General features: G+C 45.5%; 1 protein-coding gene across 2 annotated transcripts in view; it reads right to left on the bottom strand.

The window, feature by feature from the left end:
• Positions 1 to 3,796: 3,796 nt before the first annotated feature.
• Positions 3,797 to 22,168, bottom strand: part of SNX24 (sorting nexin 24) — a 328,330-nt gene continuing 309,958 nt past the window's right edge. For both annotated transcript variants that reach the window (XM_063964216.1, XM_063964215.1), the window contains 3 exons: positions 13,914 to 13,946; positions 12,355 to 12,419; positions 3,797 to 4,009 (listed from right to left, as the gene is read on the bottom strand). In XM_063964216.1, the coding sequence (XP_063820286.1) occupies positions 3,939 to 4,009; positions 12,355 to 12,419; positions 13,914 to 13,946 (169 nt within the window). In that variant the 3' untranslated portion in view covers positions 3,797 to 3,938. The remainder of the gene's footprint in view (positions 4,010 to 12,354; positions 12,420 to 13,913; positions 13,947 to 22,168) is intronic.

Raw genomic sequence — 22,168 nt, 5'->3', positions numbered from 1 at the left:
TGGAGGCCCCACACTCGTTCATCGTTGGTGCCCAGTCGCTTATGCCTGCAGGCCAATATGGACAATCTCGTCCATATTAGCATGCAGTGCTATGGAGCCGGGTGACGGGGGGAGTGAAGAAACTTCACTCCCCCCGTCACCGGGTCGCCCGCCGGCCGTATCGGCTGTCGAGCACCTCGGCGGCACATCGCTATATGTGTGGGGCCCTGTACTTTGTAAACCTGGAATCTGTGAGGACCAAACCGTAAGGCCTTTTGGGATTTAGAGTGGTCCAGTAGTTGAAGATGGAGTGGTTAGTAAGGTAATGAAATCATCCCTTTGCTGAGTGGCCTTTGCTGTAGCAGTGAATCAAGCGAGTTTTGCCAATCATTCTGAGAAAAGTTTTAGATAATTAAGCTGGTATAATGTTGGGCTAAAAGAAATGCTAACCGGGTGTCCAGCCAGTACTGGATATTTCGCAGTGGCCTCCTGGAACGTGAGAGGCCGACAAAGCTCCGTGTCTATGAGGCAGCCAATATTAACCACTCCACCCAGTCTCCATGAATTAAAGGGATATTGAGCTTCTACCTCCTGGAAATCAGGATTGGAAACAATGTGTGTTCAAGTTGGATCTATGTCAGCAGGCATGCCATAGTTTCCTGATATACCAGAGGTGGGATTTCTCGATCATGTAATGTAAAATAGTCTCCTCTATTAAGAAATTCCCTCTCTAAAGCTGTATTAGCGCAATTGTCCTGACAATGCAGCCAATCTTTAAGATACCTTAAGTGAGCGGCCTGACAAAACATTTGAACATTGGGAAAATTACCACCCCCATTAGAGACTGATTTTTGTAGTTTTAGAAGTCCTATATGTGGTGGTCTGCCCTGCCATATAAACCGCCGGAACAGAAACAGTGTATGATGAATATATTTGGGCATTAGCATGAAAGGTAAAACCTGAATCAGGTACATTAGACACCTCTATGCTGTTTTTAACATAAATGTGTATGTATAGATAGATAGTCCAACTGCGCAAGGAGGCGACATTCAGCAATTCAGGGGCACCAAAATTAAGTATCTTGGTCCCCCATAACCTAAAACATTGTTGCACCCAGGCTAGTATGGCCTTATTGCAGATTTGAGTTGTTGAGTAATGTTAATATAAAGCCTTCTGGAACCCTGTAAACTCCCCCTTTAAATTTCCAATGCAGTTGTAAAAAAGCAGATGTATTTCTGAAGGCACCTCCTTATTAGGAGAGTCATGGGCAGACTGCCTCTTACTTTGCTGCATGCTTATAACACAGCATAGCTCCCAAATACATGTAATGGGGGAGAGGATATCCCCTATTCGCTATGTCACGGTTCTGTTTTTTACGGTTTATCACAGTTGCCATCAAACAGTACAATTACAGACACGAGTAGTTAATAATCTTTTATTACATTATATACATTGAAGTCTAGTAGCATTTTTTAAGCACATAGAAGTAACAGCTTCATGTCTGCATACATTATTCTGTTAGTGTTAGTAACCAGCAATACTGAACAAACAACATGCCCTATTTATTACATAATGTACAATAAATATGTCAGATTACGAATATGGTAAAAAAATACTAGCATGCCATGTCAGTAATGTTACTATACTACTAATACTGAAGGCTGGAGTGATTGTGTGACACGAAGGCAGTTTTATAAAAACAAAGGGACATTTAAAACAGAATAAGCGTAGTTGATGCAGTGCTACAAATTGTAAACAAAAAACATGATCACTTTTTCTTGTGTGTAATATTAGACTATGAAACAGCATGTGTCTCTAGTGCAGTAAAAATGAATGAGCTGTATTCTATACACATATACCAAAAGCCTGGCTCTTAACCCAGTGGTTATTTCTGACCTCTACAAACCCTACTGCAACTTTTGCACTCTGCCCTTTTCCTTCATGATTTTATATCAGATTTATTTGCCTTGCCCTGGTAAACACTGCTCTTTGCATGAAAGATGTCAAGCAAGGTGCACAGCAGAGATGTTACATCGCAGAGAAAGGACATCAAACAATTTTGGATTATATTAAGAAACTTTAGAAAATGACAGCATGAAGCTGTCAAGAAGTTCAAGTCATCCAAAGGTGATAAACTATGCGCAAGACACATCCATGTCAGTGTAGCCTAATATTACTTGTTTTTACTGTAGCTTGCTTGATATATAATTATTAAATGCAGCAGTTATTTAATCAAAGGCTTGGCAATACTCAGAGACTGTATATGTTCTTAGGCCATCTACTGCTGAATTATTTCCCTTTATTTACAGTTAAATATAGTGTCTGATCAAAACATTAACATATAAATAGCAGCAAGTTGAATACAAATACCTTATTATAGACTGGTGTGCAAAGAGACAATTGAGTACTTTAAAGCTGCAATGCCAAAGATATTTATTTTAAACTGCAGCTTCTGTACCTTCGTAACATATATCGGATCTATAATTTTAATTCAGTCTTCCCTTCACAAAATAAAATGGGTGGAGATGCTTAGAAGGCTGCCACTCCAAGGCTAAAACGGATTTAGGTTTCAGCACTCAAGCGTGAGAGAATGCAACCTGGTCACAGACCTTTATCAATGTGCATGTGCTGTGAATGAGTATGCTGAGAAGAAGGGCATTCCGAAAAGGCTCTGCTTGCTAAAATAGTGTCATGTGACTGTGGCTGCTATAGTGGTCACATGACACTTCACAAAGTAAATAATTCATAGCAGCTTGAAGACAAAAAAAACCTAAGTTAATAAAACAGTACAATGTGGTTGTTTTTTTTTTTTAAGTAAACCAGAGTGATATTAAATACCACATTTTGTCCTGGGATTGCAGCTTTAAAATCACTTATACTACTAATAGGACCTGTGTAATTAGTAGTGTCAGTATACAAAATACAAATTCCCTTTCATACCTAACTGAGCAGAGAATCAATAACGAAATCCACAAACATGATTGCACTAAATATTATTTTAAAGCAACAATATTCCACTGACTGTTTTACTTAACTAAGCGTTTCATAGTTATGTTGTGCATAAAGACAAGAATTTCAAGGCCAGAACATGATCGGTTGTATAGTCTTTAGTTTTAGTACATATTAAGTGCTCAATAGGTCTGGTGGTTGTATAGTCTTTAGTTTTAGTACATATTAAGTCCTCAATAGGTCTGGTGAATACTTTACAATCACTATTTTATAACTCAGAGACATCAATGCTGTACGAAAATGTACAGTTCAAATACAAACCAGTTTGACTAGACCTGGCCTGGCCAACCTGTGGCTCTCCAGCTGTTGAGAAACTACACATCTCAGCATGCCCTGTTACAGTTTTAGCATTCCCTAGTAGCAAAACGGTGGCAGGGCATTCTGGGACCTGTAGTTTCACAACAGCTGGAGAGGCACAGGTTGGCCAGGCCTGGGCTAGACTATTGCTTACAAGGTTTGATCGTCTAAGATAAAGTTATTCCTAACAATGCGCTCTCTGAGTTCCCTTTGTACCCATTATTAGGTTCCTTAGTAAAAATAAATAATTTAGGGGGTAATTCCAAGTTGATCGCAGCAGGATTTTTGTTAGCAATTGGGCAAAACCATGTGCACTGCAGGGGAGGCAGATATAACATGTGCAGAGAGAGTTAGATTTGGGTGGAGTGTGTTCAATCTGCAATCTAATTTGCAGTGTAAAAATAAAGCAGCCAGTATTTACCCTGCACAGAAATAAAATAACCCACCCAAATCTAACTCTTTCTGCACATGTTATATCTGCCTCCCCTGCAGTGCACATGGTTTTGCCCAATTGCTATCAAAAATCCTGCTGCGATCAACTTGGAATTACCCCCATAGTACACTCCATTGCATATAACTAAATACTGTAGAACACGGCTTCTTCTCTTAATGGCTCCACAGGTTTCGGGATTCGCAGAGGTGGAATTACAGCTTTAGCTGGTCTGTAGATGTGGGTAGAATATGCCATTAAGAACTCCCTCAATCACCACATTTGCTGCACGATCTGAATGGGGGGAAAAGAAGGATGGTTACTAAAGCTTATTGATTAACTTGGTTGTTACAGAATATCCAATGTAGACACATTCAAAAAAGATTAACTACTAATGTGTGGACTGGAGTGTTTGGTGTGTTTGTAATCTGCCACTTCTCAGTTTTACTTTATTTACTGCAAATGAAGTATTAAGTTGACGTTTACCTCTTAATAAAATAACAGTAACACATCAAATGTCCATAATGGATTAAATAAATGTTAGACCATTAAACAGAGAGAGAACCAGTCCTACTGAAATAAGAGGAAGTGCAATGTAAGTAAATTGGGAAATGCATTATAGCAGAATGCTGTTTTTCTCATCGTTGCGGTACTATTTTCCATTTTTTGGAAGCTCTTTGAACATTTTTATCTCAGATAATATCTGAAAAACACTATAAACATTTCATTAATGAAAAAAAAAAATTACAAATATGATCCATAATCTTGCCTGGAATGATAACAAGGATGTTAGCAGTGAGGCAGATAAAAATACTAGACCCGATTTTTTAAAATCACCATAAACCATCATAGGACCATTACCTTCTTTGTTATTGCTTCTTGCCTTTTAAAATACTTTTAGAGTTTTCTTATCTACATTTAAAAGGTACCCAAAATTTGGCATAGATTGCGACACCCCAAGGGGATAATTTAACAAAACAACAGAGACTATGACATGGGAAATATGCAATCCACCGTGTCCCATCATTACACTGAGTTGCTGCAGTGTACTAATTTGCCTGGAATGCTATATATTGCAAAATACCGTTATGTGTTAACCATTTATTTTATTAAGCAAAGATAAAAAGACATCAAATATACAAAAACATAAGCACGAATTTCATGACTTCCAATACAGTGACTACTGAACCATCAAGGCTAGAGAACAGATGGCATAGTATATTGATTAACCCCAAGACATTCGATAATTTTTATTTTTTTTGAACAAAGAAAAAATAAGAATTTACTTACCGATAATTCTATTTCTCGGAGTCCGTAGTGGATGCTGGGGTTCCTGAAAGGACCATGGGGAATAGCGGCTCCGCAGGAGACAGGGCACAAAAAGTAAAGCTTTTCCAGATCAGGTGGTGTGCACTGGCTCCTCCCCCTATGACCCTCCTCCAGACTCCAGTTAGGTACTGTGCCCGGACGAGCGTACACAATAAGGGAGGATTTTGAATCCCGGGTAAGACTCATACCAGCCACACCAATCACACCGTACAACTTGTGATCTAAACCCAGTTAACAGTATGATAACAGAGGAGCCTCTGAAAGATGGCTCCCTAAACAATAACCCGAATTAGTTAACAATAACTATGTACAAGTATTGCAGATAATCCGCACTTGGGATGGGCGCCCAGCATCCACTACGGACTCCGAGAAATAGAATTATCGGTAAGTAAATTCTTATTTTCTCTATCGTCCTAGTGGATGCTGGGGTTCCTGAAAGGACCATGGGGATTATACCAAAGCTCCCAAACGGGCGGGAGAGTGCGGATGACTCTGCAGCACCGAATGAGAGAACTCCAGGTCCTCCTTTGCCAGGGTATCAAATTTGTAGAATTTTACAAACGTGTTCTCCCCTGACCACGTAGCTGCTCGGCAGAGTTGTAATGCCGAGACCCCTCGGGCAGCCGCCCAAGATGAGCCCACCTTCCTTGTGGAATGGGCCTTAACAGATTTAGGCTGTGGCAGGCCTGCCACAGAATGTGCAAGTTGAATTGTGTTACAAATCCAACGAGCAATCGACTGCTTAGAAGCAGGCGCACCCAACTTGTTGGGTGCATACAGTATAAACAGCGAGTCAGATTTTCTGACTCCAGCCGTCCTTGAAATGTATATTTTTAAAGCTCTGACAACGTCCAACAACTTGGAGTCCTCCAAGTCGCTTGTAGCCGCAGGCACTACAATAGGCTGGTTCAGGTGAAACGCTGATACCACCTTAGGGAGAAAATGCGGACGCGTCCGCAGCTCTGCCCTATCCGAATGGAAAATTAAATAAGGGCTTTTATAAGATAAAGCCGCCAGTTCAGATACTCTCCTGGCGGACGCCAGGGCCAGTAACATAGTCACTTTCCATGTGAGATATTTCAAATCCACATCTTTTAGTGGTTCAAACCAATGGGATTTGAGGAAATCTAAAACTACATTTAGATCCCACGGTGCCACCGGAGGCACCACAGGAGGCTGTATATGCAGTACTCCTTTGACAAAAGTCTGGACCTCAGGAACTGAGGCCAATTCTTTTTGGAAGAATATTGACAGGGCCGAAATTTGAACCTTAATAGATCCCAATTTGAGACCCATAGACAATCCTGATTGCAGGAAATGTAGGAAACGACCCAGTTGAAATTCCTCCGTCGGAGCACTCCGATCCTCGCACCCCGCAACATATTTCCGCCAAATGCGGTGATAATGCTTCGCGGTGACTTCCTTTCTTGCCTTAATCAAGGTAGGAATGACTTCTTCTGGAATGCCTTTTCCTTTTAGGATCTGGCGTTCAACCGCCATGCCGTCAAACGCAGCCGCGGTAAGTCTTGGAATAGACACGGTCCCTGCTGAAGCAGGTCCTGTCTTAGAGGTAGAGGCCACGGATCGTCCGTGACCATCTCTTGAAGTTCCGGGTACCAAGACCTTCTTGGCCAATCCGGAGCCACTAGTATCGTTCTTACTCCGCTTTGCCTTATGATTCTCAATACCTTTGGTATGAGAGGCAGAGGAGGAAACACATACACCGACTGGTACACCCAAGGTGTTACCAGCGCGTCCACAGCTATTGCCTGCGGATCTCTTGACCTGGCGCAATACCTGTCCAGTTTTTTGTTGAGGCGAGACGCCATCATGTCCACCATTGGTCTTTCCCAACGGTTTATTAGCATGTGGAAAACTTCTGGATGAAGTCCCCACTCTCCCGGGTGAAGATCGTGTCTGCTGAGGAAGTCTGCTTCCCAGTTGTCCACTCCCGGGATGAACACTGCTGACAGTGCTATCACGTGATTCTCCGCCCAGCGAAGGATCCTGGCAGCTTCTGCCATTGCACTCCTGCTTCTTGTGCCGCCCTGTCTGTTTACATGGGCGACTGCCGTGATGTTGTCCGACTGGATCAACACCGGTCTTCCTTGAAGCAGAGGTTCCGCCTGGCTTAGAGCATTGTAGATTGCTCTTAGTTCCAGAATGTTTATGTGAAGAGACTTTTCCAGGCTCGACCTTGCATGGAATCTGCCGAATGGAATTGCTTCGTAAGAAGCCACCATTTTTCCCAGGACTCTTGTGCATTGATGTACAGACACCTTTCCTGGTTTTAGGAGATTCCTGACCAGGTCGGATAACTCCTTGGCTTTTTCCTCGGGAAGAAAAACCTTTTTCTGAACCGTGTCCAGAATCATCCCTAGGAACAGCAGACGAGTTGTCGGCATTAATTGGGATTTTGGAATATTCAGAATCCATCCGTGCTGCTTTAGCACCTCTTGAGATATTGCTAATCCCATCTCTAGCTGTTCTCTGGACCTTGCCCTTATTAGGAGATCGTCCAAGTATGGGATAATTAATACGCCTTTTCTTCGAAGAAGAATCATCATCTCGGCCATTACCTTTGTAAAGACCCGAGGTGCCGTGGACAAACCAAACGGCAGCGTCTGAAACTGATAGTGACAGTTTTGTACAACGAACCTGAGGTACCCCTGGTGTGAGGGGTAAATTGGAACGTGGAGATACGCATCCTTGATGTCCAAGGATACCATAAAGTCCCCTTCTTCCAGGTTCGCTATCACTGCTCTGAGTGACTCCATCTTGAACTTGAACTTCTTTATGTACAGGTTCAAGGACTTCAGATTTAGAATAGGCCTTACCGAGCCATCCGGCTTCGGTACCACAATTAGAGTGGAATAATACCCCTTCCCTTGTTGTAGAAGAGGTACCTTGACTATCACCTGCTGAGAGTACAGCTTGTGAATGGCTTCCAAAACCGTCTCCCTTTCGGAAGGGGACGTTGGTAAAGCAGACTTCAGGAAACGGCGAGGTGGATCTGTCTCTAATTCCAACCTGTACCCCTGAGATATTATCTGCAGGATCCAGGGATCTACCTGCGAGTGAGCCCACTGCGCGCTGTAATTTTTGAGACGACCTCCCACCGTCCCCGAGTCCGCTTGAGAAGCCCCAGCGTCATGCTGAGGCTTTTGTAGAAGCCGGGGAGGGCTTCTGTTCCTGGGAAGGAGCTGCCTGTTGCTGTTTCTTCCCTCGACCTCTGCCTCGTGGCAGATATGAATAGCCCTTTGCTCTCTTATTTTTAAAGGAACGAAAGGGCTGCGGTTGAAAAGTCGGTGCCTTTTTCTGTTGGGGAGTGACTTGAGGTAGAAAGGTGGATTTCCCGGCTGTAGCCGTGGCCACCAAATCTGATAGACCGACTCCAAATAACTCCTCCCCTTTATACGGCAAAACTTCCATATGCCGTTTTGAATCCGCATCGCCTGTCCACTGTCGCGTCCATAAAGCTCTTCTGGCCGAAATGGACATAGCACTTACTCGTGATGCCAGTGTGCAGATATCCCTCTGTGCATCACGCATATAAAGAAATGCATCCTTTATTTGTTCTAACGACAGTAAAATATTGTCCCTGTCCAGGGTATCAATATTTTCAATCAGGGACTCTGACCAAACTACCCCAGCACTGCACATCCAGGCAGACGCTATAGCTGGTCGTAGTATAACACCTGCATGTGTGTATATACTTTTTTGGATATTTTCCATCCTCCTATCTGATGGATCTTTAAGTGCGGCCGTCTCAGGAGAAGGTAACGCCACTTGTTTTGATAAGCGTGTTAGCGCCTTGTCCACCCTAGGAGGTGTTTCCCAGCGCTCCCTAACCTCTGGCGGGAAAGGGTATAATGCCAATAATTTCTTTGAAATTATCAGCTTTTTATCAGGGGCAACCCACGCTTCATCACACACGTCATTTAATTCTTCTGATTCAGGAAAAACTATAGGTAGTTTTTTCACACCCCACATAATACCCTGTTTAGTGGTACCTGTAGTATCAGCTAAATGTAACGCCTCCTTCATTGCCAAAATCATATAACGTGTGGCCCTACTGGAAAATACGGTTGATTCGTCACCGTCACCACTGGAATCAGTGCCTGTGTCTGGGTCTGTGTCGACCGACTGAGGCAAAGGGCGTTTTACAGCCCCTGACGGTGTTTGAGGCGCCTGGACAGGCACTAATTGATTGTCCGGCCGCCTCATGTCGTCAAACGACTGCTTAAGCGAGTTGACGCTATCCCGTAATTCCACAAATAAAGGCATCCATTCTGGTGTCGACCCCCTAGGAGGTGACATCCCCATATTTGGCAATTGCTCCGCCTCCACACCAATATCGTCCTCATACATGTCGACACACACGTACCGACACACAGCAGACACACAGGGAATGCTCTAAACGAAGACAGGACCCACTAGCCCTTTGGGGAGACAGAGGGAGAGTCTGCCAGCACACACCAAAAAGCGCTATATATGACAGGGATAGCCTTATAATAAGTGCTCCCTTATAGATGCATTATATATATCAAGATATTGCCATTAAATTTGCCCCCCCTCTCTGTTTTACCCTGTTTCTGTAGTGCAGTGCAGGGGAGAGACCTGGGAGCCGTCCTGACCAGCGGAGCTGTGAGAGGAAATGGCGCCGTGTGCTGAGGAGATAGGCCCCGCCCCTTTTTCGGCGGGCTCGTCTCCCGCTATTTTGTGAATACAGGCAGGGGTTAAATATCTCCATATAGCCTCTGGGGGCTATATGTGAGGTATTTTTAGCCTTTTAATAGGTTTTCATTTGCCTCCCAGGGCGCCCCCCCCCAGCGCCCTGCACCCTCAGTGACTGCGTGTGAAGTGTGCTGAGAGGAAAATGGCGCACAGCTGCAGTGCTGTGCGCTACCTTTAGAAGACTGCAGGAGTCTTCAGCCGCCGATTCTGGACCTCTTCTTACTTCAGCATCTGCAAGGGGGCCGGCGGCGCGGCTCCGGTGACCATCCAGGCTGTACCTGTGATCGTCCCTCTGGAGCTGATGTCCAGTAGCCAAGAAGCCAATCCATCCTGCACGCAGGTGAGTTCACTTCTTCTCCCCTCTGTCCCTCGTTGCAGTGATCCTGTTGCCAGCAGGAATCACTGTAAAATAAAAAACCTAAGCTAAACTTTCTCTAAGCAGCTCTTTATGAGAGCCACCTAGAATTGCACCCTTCTCGGCCGGGCACAAAAATCTAACTGGAGTCTGGAGGAGGGTCATAGGGGGAGGAGCCAGTGCACACCACCTGATCTGGAAAAGCTTTACTTTTTGTGCCCTGTCTCCTGCGGAGCCGCTATTCCCCATGGTCCTTTCAGGAACCCCAGCATCCACTAGGACGATAGAGAAAGAGGGGGAAATAAAAAAGGAAAAAGGAAAAGGGAGGAGGGGGACAACCATGAAAGACCAGGTTACCTGGCCAACCTCTTATAATTTCATTAACACTTTTTTCTTTCCCCCCCCCCCCCCCCCAGCATAATTTAAATAATCATTCACATATGCCAGCTGCGGTCACCAGTAAACCAGTGAGCCCTCCAAAATATAAACCCTATAAGGGGAAATAACCATGGCCTTGCTACGCACTATAGTACATCGGATTTCAGGAACAGAAAAATTATTATACATAAACTATGGTTCTCAGATTGTATCGAACCTAACTGATCTATTGTGCAATGATGCAGTGATCTTCTCCATAGTAGCAATAAATCAAATTTTAGGAGGACATGTGGCCAATTCGGCGACTTTATACACATTTGGTGGAAATGCCCCAAAATTAGTATATTTTGGAGTAAAGTTGAGATACTTTTAGGAAATATCTTTAATATTTAAATTTCACTCAGCCTCTGGTGTGCGTTATTGAGTTTTCGTATTGATGGTCTTAATGAAAATGCTAATAAGCTTATTCACCATGTTCTTAATGCAACAAGATGTACAGTGGCTGAATGTTGGAAAAACTTTGAACCTCCACCGTTAAGCATGGTAATGGCTAAAATACCCTTATGAAGAGTAACAGTTCAAAGTATCTATCCATTTTTCCAAATATAAGTGGCATCCAGTACATAATCCTCGCCGCTTACAGAGGTGAATGGTTTCACTATATAAATGTGTCAATTTGCAACTGATTTCTAATATATTTTAACAATTTTGAGACATTTATACTAACTGGACTTCCCACATTCTAATTAGTTCCTCCCACATATACTTTAGTAGCCTAAAAGAGTAATCCAAATATGTCATGCAAAAGTCATTTTCCATTTGACCACTTAGTTAATCCTACAACATGAAGCTAGGTACACACTGTCAGATTTTTGGTTGGCCCGACAATCGGATGATTTTTCGGATAATTTTTTTATCTCCGCTGCACACTAAATGATTTTTTTTTTTTTTTTTTAAAGTTACCAATTTTTTGCCACATCACACTGCATTTGCAATATGTCCGCCCCAAGGAGGATCATGTAGTGAGAGGGAAACATAGGAAATATGGGCAGATTATTGAGAATGCACACACACTGCTCAATATCAGGATATTTTTGGTTTGGGACGATAGATCGGAAAATCGATCGTTTGTGTGGGCAAGATTTTTCAGAATTATCGCCGAAATGATCTTTCGTATACACACACACTATACAATAACTTTGGTCATTCTCCCAATTATTGGCCAAACGGGCCAATTATTGTATAGTGTGTACTTAGCTAAGAGCTACAAAATCATATGAATTGAAAATGTTCAACATCATTGGAAGGAAAATCTAAGGCTAATGAATCTGCCTCTTGTTTTGGGGATTTGTGGCTTAATCTTAAAGTAGCCATAGGGCTCAGTGAAGCGACCACAAAAATACTTCTTTACGGAGAATATATTACAATATAAAATAACAAAATGTTCAAAAGACATTACATTGCAATTTAAACTGTTCAGAAAATAGTTCTGATGGCATTTGGTACTTTGTTCTGATGGTTGCCATGATTACTGAAAAAAAAGACATAGCTTTTACACCCTACAATTCATAGTATAGCTATATTATTTTCCTTTAACAGTTGCGTTCTAGTATATTGTTGCATATTACTTTAAACAGCATAAAAAAAAGAAATGAAGTATAAACATAAATATATGTAATAACAATATGCAATGCAATGTAATGTATGAATCTATTTTGTATTCTGCAGTTACAATTCATTATAACATGTGACATAAGACGTTTAGTTATAATAACAATGTGGCATAGAGGTGTTCGGTCAGATCAGTAAACAGAAGTTAACAGATGACAGGTTTGATTACCGTTGGCTTTAGGCAAGACGTATGGATCCCTTAGGAACAGCAGTACAGGCTGGTGGGACAGTTTGCTGGAAAGGTCAAAAACACAAGCGTCAGCATCAGGAATGGTAAACAGAAAATACAACAAACTACTTTCAATAAGGTGATAAGTATAGACGGTAGTGCGGTGACATTCACATCTCACTTAGATGGTTATCACACAAGAAAATAAACTGCAGTAATCTTGATGTGCATACACAAAAAATTGGTTATTTCTATTTTTCATATTTCTGCATAGAACTGTACTTACTTAAATCTAATCACACTTCACATGTATCCCTAATTCCATTGTTCATTTTTATTAATCCACCTATCCTTTTTATGCACATACACACTAACCAGCTATCTTCCTTTAATCAATCTGCTATGCCTGTGGTTCCCAAACGAGGTTCTCAGGGCACCCCAACAGTCCATGTTTTAGGGATATCTCTGCTTGTGCACAGATGGTTTAGTCAAACTGCTAATTAAGTCACCTGTTCCTAAGCATGGAATCCTTAAAACCTGAACTGCTGGGGTGCCTTAACCACTTGCCTGGCATGGTCGTATCAGATGCAACCACACCAGGCTGGGCTTTCACTGACAAGGTCAGTCAGATGTGACCAGTCAGAAAGCTCACTGTGCAGCAACAGGAAGGCAAATGCTGCCCTCAGAGGAACCCTGGTCCCTCTACTTCCTGGTCCCCCCCCCCCCCCCCCCCAGTGCCTGCCGTGCTGCTGATCAGTCAGCCCGACAGCACCCCCCACCCAGCAGCTGCAGACAATAGCAGCCGCTGGGGAAATGTAAACCCCCCCCCGAAAAACAGCCCTTCACCTTCCTAAGGGGCTGCTCAGAGGATCTGATGCCTGGAGACAGAAGTCGCCATGGTCATGATGCTCCGATCATCATGGTCACGGTGTTCCTACCATCAATGTTTGCACTGATGTTTTTGTTTTTTTTGTAATAATTTTTTGTTTTTGTTGTTTTCAAAGAAAATCGTTTTTGGACAATCTTTATTTAAATATTATTAACCTAATTCAATAATAAAAAACCACAACAATTTCTGAGCGGTTTTTGGAAAAAATATTTGTCAGTTAAGTGGTTACGGACCACATGTGGGAACCACTGTGCTATGCTCTTCCAATTTCTATGTCATACAAGTTAACTACTCTAACCAACCATCGTTTATTCACTCCTTTACAGTGGTATTTATCAGTACTATGACATGAGCATGTACTGCTACAAAAAGGAAGGGCCTTAGCAGCTAGCAGAATAGAGGCAGTCCCTGTCCTGTCTATGAAGCTGATTGAATGGCTACTGACATTTGCCCTCTCAACTGTGTTAACATAATAGAATGTTTTAGCTTTCAGTGGTCACCGCGATGGAAGAATTAGACAGAGCAGACAGGAGTGATATTTTTTTATTTATTGGAATACACATTTAAAATATATCATTAAAGCAAGTTCCCACTTCCATAGTTTTTGTGGTCATCATAAATTGAGACGTTTCTTATTACACTCTACTTTATTAACATATTATATTCTTACCTATTTTCTTCTGATTCAATATCCTCAATGGAGCTGAAAGAGAGTTTATTAGTGAGTTACACACCACATGATCACATCTGGAGCATTATAAATCTACTTTAAACATGTTAAAATAACATTTCACAATTTGTATTATAAAGTTCTAAGTGTTTTTTCTTGGATATACTCTGTCTTGAAAATATTGTAATAGATGATGAATGCTAAACGTAAAAATACAGATATGACAAACCATATGCACAACTTAACCCATACAATTACTTTACCGTGCAATACTTGGCTTTGTTATTAACTCCTATTGCATAATGACAGTATGACTTGCAGAGGGCTGACACATCTTGTCAAGACCTACTCTCCGCATTCTTTCCAGAAATCCAATGATTTTATTATATAAATATACTACACATACACTATACATCTCGTAGTGAATATAGCTATTATTGTTACATCAAACAAAAGTCAGAGCATAACTTAAATAATATTTCTCTTACGTCCTAGAGCAGTGATGGCTAACCTTGACACTCCAGCTGTTGTTGAACTACACATCCCAGCATGCCCTGCATCAGTTTTAGCATGGCCAAATAGCAAAACTGTAGCAGGCATGCTGGGATGTGTAGTTCAACAACAGCTGGAGTGTCAAGGTTAGCCATCACTGTCCTAGAGGATGCTGGGGTCCACATTAGCACCATGGGGTATAGACAGGTCCACCAGGCGCCATTGGCACTAAGAGTTTGAGAGTGTGGGCTGGCTCCTCCCTCTATGCCCCTCCTACCAGACTCAGTTTAGAAAATGTGCCCGGAGGAGCCGGTCACAGCTAGGGAAGATCCATAGGAGTTTTTCTAGTTTTATTATTTTATTAGAGTTTAGGCACAGGGAGGCTGCTGGCAACAGCCTCCATGCTTCGTGGGACTTAGGGGGGTGGGGGTGGGTGGAGTAGTGTCTGCCCTGAGGGGTCTGAGCAACTATCTCCGCTGACAGGACACTGAGCTCCGGAGGGTAGATGATCGTTAGCCGCCCCAGGCGACCGCTCACTCCCGCAGCATGCCGCCACCCCCTAACAGAGCCAGAAGATAGAAGGTGGTGAGTTATGGCGACACAAGGGTAAAAGCACAGCTCTGAACGGCTGCGCTCCGGGGAAGGATCAGCGGCACACAGTGTTTGCGCTATGAGGGGCGTCCTGAGCCAGCGTTTAAATACCCTAAACTGGTCACAGCCGCTAACTGGAGACTGAATCCCCAGGCTAGTGGCAGAATCCTCAGTACACAGACGCTAACCGGAGACTGAATCCCCCGGGTAGCGACGGAATCCTCAGGCCAGTATAAAGAATTTGTGCGGGAAGACGCGCTATTTTCCTGCCTGCAGCTCCTATTACACCGACGCTGACAGGGAGGGCTGTCCCTCCAAGCAACTCCAGCTATCCTGTGTGGTACCAGGGGGTTGTAGAAGGGGGGGGGGGGGGGGGGGAGAGAGGCTGTGTAAAGTCTGTGTAGTCTATTAAGGTAAACAGATAGCGCTGGTAGTTTTATTAGTTCTACCTCAAAAAGCACTGTGTGTGGGTTGGCTCCAATCTCTGTCTCTCTGTGGCATGCTTGGGGGGGGAACCTGTGTCTGACATTTCCCTGTGTGTTTGTGTGTGTGTGTGTTTAATATCTCCCATAGCCATGTCTAGGGACTCTGTGTCATATGCTGCGGAAGATGTTTCCTCTCAGGAAGAATCCATTCCATGTAATCAGGAATGTAATACCTTGTCTCAGATTCCTATTGTTGAGCCTGAGTGGTTAACTTCTATCAAATGAATGATTTCTCAGATCTCTACTAGCAGGGACGGATTGAGAAACAAAAGTGGCCCTGGAAAAGTTTCTAGAAGTGGCCTCATGTGGGCGGCACCAAACCAACTGCAGGCGGAGCCAATACCAAAGTAGGCGGGATTACTTCAAAATTTAGGCGGAGTTACACCAACAAAAAGCAGAGCATGTCAAATTAGCTGGACCTAACACATTAAAAGTTTAGAAAGTATTGTGTTGTAGCAGGAGTAGTTAAATTAAAACTGGGGTGACATTTAATCCTCTGCACACTCCTATCTCAGTCCATCTTCTTCATTTATCTCTGCTTCTAAGGGGTCAATTCAGTTCAACACGGATTGAATAGCACTGGGAGGGAGCTCCTGGTGCTATTCAATTGAGAGCGATGCTGTCCCTGACTAGAGGATTTCTTCTTGCACCCTTCTAAGGGTGCGAGCCGAAATTCAACAAAACTAGGTCCGCAATGCTGCTTTGTGACCTAACGCTGTGCAAAAAGCACCACGGCGAGGCAGTTTAGTCAGAGAATGCCCGTTCTCATGACTATACACCTTATTTAGTCCAGGAATACGTGTATTCTCAGACTTAGCATCGCGCTGCATTGAATAGCTCCAGAAGCTCCCTCGCGGTGCTATCCAATCCGCGTTGAATTGAATTAAACCCTTAGTCTATCTCCCCCACTAAGTCCATCTTCTGCGTGCGTCTCCTCCTCCCTCTCAGTCCATCTCCTGCATGTTTCTCCCAGACCCTCTTTTCTAATTTTCACACCTATATCATTCTCCCTTATACATGTTTCCTTCTGTCTATTCACTGACCACCTTCTGCACAGTTTCTGCCTCTCTCCCCTTTTATCTGCCAAGCTTCGTCCAGTCACTTGATGCAGGGCTTCTGCGCCAATGGGACAGCCACAATTGGAAGTATGCAGCCACCCTGTTTAAATAGGGGGCACAGCTTACTGCTGTACCACCTGACCCTACCTTTACTGCATCTCCACTGGGTGAACAATTCTGAGCAATTCGCTTCCCCATGCTTTGACAATTGTTCCACTTTCTGCTGTCTGTTCCCTATCTGTGTGTATGCCTTCATCTATCAATCACCTGTCTGTCTTTCACCTTCTGTTAGCCTTCTTGTCTCCAGTTTCTTCCCCATTCCCCTCCTCTGTGTGTGTTGTCTGTCCCTACCAGGGCTTAAAGTGGTTCTGGAGAGGTGGTGGAACTAATTTTCCCCCTGACACCGACTCCCCTCCCATTGAGCAGAGGCAGGGGCGATGGTAGGGTGTTAGGCACCCCCCGTAAAACACAAATTTGAGCACTAACCCCCATACTGTCTAAAGGAACAGTGCGCGCAGAAGGCGTGTATCACAAAAAAAGGTGTGCGGCATCACATGGAAAGGGCGTGGCCACACAATAGTACCCCCAATACAAATTATGCAACACAGTAGCACACTCTTAGGGGGATATTCAATTGTTTGAAAAGTCAGTTGGGTGTCTGCTTTTTCCTATCTAATAGACAGACACCCAACCGACTTTTCAAACATTTGAATTTCCCCCTTATTGTCATTACACTGTACATAGGCCCTCATTCCGAGTTGATCGCTCTCGCTAGCTAGTTTTGGCAGCCGTGCAAATGCATAGTCGCCGCCCACGGGGGGAGTGTATTTTTGCTTTCCAGGAGTGCGAACGCCTGTGCAGCAGAGCGCCTGCAAACACATTTTGTGCAGAACTAGAACAGCCCTGTAGTTACTTATTCTGTGCGATGATTGCTGCGACGAGTGACGTGGTATTGACGTCAGATACCCGCACTGCAAACGCCCGGCCACGCCTGCATTTTTCCAAACACTCCCAGAAAACAGTCAGTTGACACCCAGAAACTCCCACTTCCTGTCAATCTTCTTGCGACCGCCAGTGCGACTCAAAGCTTCGCTAGATCCTGTGCAAACGCACGTCGGCTGTTGTACCCGTACGACGCGCATGCGCACTGTGATGCATATGCTTGCGCAGATCAGCCCCTGTTTGACATGATCGCTGCGCTGTGAAAATCAGTGGCGAGTGATCAACTTGGAATGACCCCCATAGTGCCTCTATTTCATATTACACCACAGAGTGGTGCCCCATATTCACGCTATGCTACACAGATACACCCATTATACACATGCCCACAGTATCAGTGCCGCTTATATACATAATAATACCCAAGGTAACAGTACCGCTTATACACATAATAATGGAAACGGTATCAGTGCTGCTTACATACATAATAATACCCACGGTATCAGTGCCGTTTGTACACATAATAATGCCAACGGTAGCAGTGCCGCTTATACACATAATGGCCATGGTATCAGTGCCGCTTATACACATAATGGGCACAGTATCAGTGCCGCTTATATACATAATAATGACCACAGTATCAGTGCCTCTTATAAACACATAATGTCAACGGTAGCAGTGCCGCTTAAACACATAATAATGCCCACAGTAACAGTGCCGCTTATACACATAATGGGCACAGTATCAGTGGTGCTTATTCACATAATTGGCACGGTATCAGTACCGCTTGTATACATAATGCCCACGGTAGCAGTGCTGCTTATACACATAATGCCCACGGTAGCAGTGCTGCTTATACACATAATGCCCACGGTAGCAGTGCCGCTTATACACATAATAATGCCCACAGTAACTGTGCCTGCGCCTACGGTAGCAGTGCCGCTTAAACACATAATAATGCCCACAGTAACAGTGCCGCTTATACACATAATGGGCACAGTATCAGTGGCGCTTATTCACATAACTGGCACGGTATCAGTACCGCTTGTATACATAATGCCCACGGTAGCAGTGCTGCTTAAACACATAATGCCCACAGTAGCAGTGCCACTTATACACATAATAATGGCCATTGTAGCAGTGCTTAAACACATGTCAACGGAAGCAACGGAAGCAGTGCCCCTTTTACACATAATAAATGTCACCCCCACCTCACTGTCCCTTCTATTTGTGTGGGAGCTGCGGCTACACTACAGCGCTGCACTAAAGAATTCTCATGGCCGGGCAAAGTGGGCTGGAGGAAATTGAACTGAGAGTATTCCTCTTCTGCATACTGTTACACCCCCCCATCCAGATCTCCATGTTACACTGGCACTACAGCTCTCAATCTTTAAAAAAATGTCCTACAAACTGCAGTACCCGATAGTGGTAGATGGAGATCTGTCTGGCTGCTGCAATCAGGGCAGGCTCCATGACACCATTTCTTCCAGCTTCTTCCCCCCTCCCAGCAGACAGGCTGGTATTACAGGCTGGTGGTGGCCGGGAGCGCAGGCAGAGGTCAGAGTAGACTTATACCAGTGGCGGATCTAGACTTTACTTATAGGGGCCGGGCCGGTGCTAGGGTGTTCGGCGACCCCCTGCAAACTATAAATTTGCGCCCTCCCTCCCATACTTCACAAAGGGACAGCGTGCCGAAGAGACAGCGCATGCCAGGCATTGCATCTGCATGGTGCCTGTGAGGCAGGTTGACCTGTGTGGCGTGGAGGGGTGAGGCTCCTGTACCAGTGCCGTAACTAGACATTTTAGCGTTCTGTGCAAAAAAACTGCATCGGCGCCCCCTCCCCCAAATACAAAACTGGGCCAATGCGCGCCGTAGGAGCGCGCCAAAATATAGGAGCGTGGCTTTATAGGGAAGGGGCGTGTCCACATAGCTCCCTTTTACACAGTAAGGCAGGCAGAGCTTCCTTTTACACAGTACGGCAGGCCAGAGCTCCCTTTTACACAGTACGGCAGGTATTTTGCACAGTACGGCACATAGAGTATCATTTTACACATTACAGGAGCAGAGTCCCGTTTTAAACATTACAGCAGCAGAGTCCCGTTTTACACATTACAGCAGCAGAATCACCCTTTGTTACATATTACAGCAACAGAGAGTGAGAGTGAGTATGTGTGTGTGTGTCTCAAGTCACTGTTAGGGCGATGCGGCATCCAGGACTACCAGGCGCAGACACTCAACAACAGAGAGTGAGTGAGTGTGTGTGTGTGTTTCTCAAGTTACCTGTTAGGGAGATGCGGCATCCAGGACTACCAGGCGCAGACACTCATTTACTGGCGCTCACAGTCCCCTCTCCAGTGCTCAGGCTGCGGCGGGTGTCACAGTAGAGGCAGCGGCGGCTCCTATACGGGACCAGGCGGCTGAAGGAGCGCTCTCTCTCTCCACTTCAGAGGTGGCAGCGGTGGGTCTCCCTGGCGGCATCAATAGAGGCAGCGGCGGCTCCTATACAGGACCAGGTGGCTGAAGGAGCGCTCCCTCTCCACTTCAGAGGTGGCGGCGGAGTTCACAGCCAGAATTACCGCATGACGGGTAACACCAAATGGCGTGCTCCCCGTCGCTTACAAAGGCAGGCACCGGCGGACAGCAGAAATTTCACTACTCCATCACTGACCAAAACAGCCATAGGTCGGGGTATGCTGCCATATGGTGCGCCTTCACTGCACTTGCGCTGTGGGCAAGGCACCATCGGCACACACCTTGTTACGGCCCTGACCTGTACAGACACAGAACACAGACAGGAAGAGGGGGGGGGGGGTGACACAGTGACTGAGACAGAACACACAGAGGTGGGTGTGACAAAGTGACACAGAACACTGCGGAGTGACGCTAACATTACACTGGGGGGGCACAGTGACAGAACACTGGGGGGTGACATAATAACAGAACACTTTGGGGGTGACACTAATATAACGGGGGGTGACACTTCACAGAACACTGGGGGGTGACACTAATATAACGGGGGGTGACACATTTCACAGAACACTGGGGGGGTGACACTTCACAGAACACTGGGGGGGTGACACTTCACAGAACACTGGGGGGGTGACACTTCACAGAACACTGGGGGGGGTGACACTTCACAGAACACTGGGGGGGTGACACTTCACAGAACACTGGGGGGTGACACTTCACAGAACACTGGGGGGGGGGGTGACACTTCACAGAACACTGGGGGGGGGGGTGACACTTCACAGAACACTGGGGGGGGGGGTGACACTTCACAGAACACTGGGGGGGTGACACTTCACAGAACACTGGGGGGGGGGGGTGACACTTCACAGAACACTGGGGGGGGGTGACACTTCACAGAACACTGGGGGGGGGTGACACCACAGAACACTGGGGGGGGGTGACACTTCACAGAACACTGGGGGGGGGTGACACTTCACAGAACACTGGGGGGGGGTGACACTTCACAGAACACTGGGGGGGGGTGACACTTCACAGAACACTGGGGGGGTGACACTTCACAGAACACTGGGGGGGTGACACTTCACAGAACACGGGGGGTGACACTTCACAGAACACGGGGGGGGGGGGTGACACTTCACAGAACACTGGGGGGGTGACACTTCACAGAACACTGGGGGGGTGACACTTCACAGAACACGGGAGGTGGGGGGAGGGTGACACTTCACAGACACACACACACACACACACACACAGTATATTACATCCCATTCACTACACCCACCCAACCCGTTCCCTGGAGTCACCACCCTCCACACAAGCCCATATATGTATGTATGCATGCATACATAAATATAAGTCAAATGTTACCTCCAGGTCCCCACAGCACGGAGGGAGGCAGGCAGGCTACGGGCCACACAGACGATCAGTTGACCCAAGGCAAAGTTGGGGGCGTGGCCTATTCAAGGACCCCCGTGGCCACGCCCTCTTTTTAAACCCCCCATAGCAAGCTGCAGGCTGGAGCCCGGGAGAGGAGGTGGTGGCGCTGCAGTAAGGATCTGCTCCACTGTGCCCAGAACCAGTAGAAGTCAAAGTCGTACCCAGTTTGCGTTATGGCTGGGGCCGGCTCTGCTGCAGGACCCGCTGCTGCACAGTCTCTCCTGCTGGCGCGGACCTCCACCTCCACAGGTAGGGGCTGTGCTGCTCCCTATAGCTGCTGATAGCCGCGACGTAGGGGGGGCGGAGCCACATATGAGAAGCGGCCCCGCACGCCACTCGGCCCACTGGGGACTTCCCCGGTACAGGCAATGGCCAATCCGACCCTGTCTACTAGGGTAGCTAATACTGAGACTGAAACTCAGGTGTTAAAGACATCTATGGCAGTTTGGTCAGGCTCTGTTCCTATTCCTGCAAAATCCCCTAGCATGTTCCCACAGAAACGTGCACTTGCCCAAATTATGCAAGATGACACGGATACCGACTCTGATACTGCAGACGGTGATGGGGACGTGCTGAGGGGGCCGGCATCTCTTGCAAAGGGGGTGCAGCTCATGATTGAGGCCCTTAGAGATGTGTTAAACATTAGTGACACTACATTTGAGCAGGCTTTCTTCACTGACAATAAGAAAACCTCGCTAACCTTCCCCGCGTCTAAAGAATTAAACGCTACATTTGAAAACCCTGGGAAAACCCGGAGAAAAAAATTCCAGGTCCAAAGAGGGT

The sequence above is a fragment of the Pseudophryne corroboree genome, chromosome 1 (genome assembly GCF_028390025.1).
Source record: "Pseudophryne corroboree isolate aPseCor3 chromosome 1, aPseCor3.hap2, whole genome shotgun sequence".
In the NCBI taxonomy this organism is placed as follows: Eukaryota; Metazoa; Chordata; class Amphibia; order Anura; family Myobatrachidae; genus Pseudophryne; species Pseudophryne corroboree.
The sequence above is the reverse complement of the archived record's forward strand: the minus strand, read 5'-3'. Positions and strand labels throughout refer to the sequence as shown.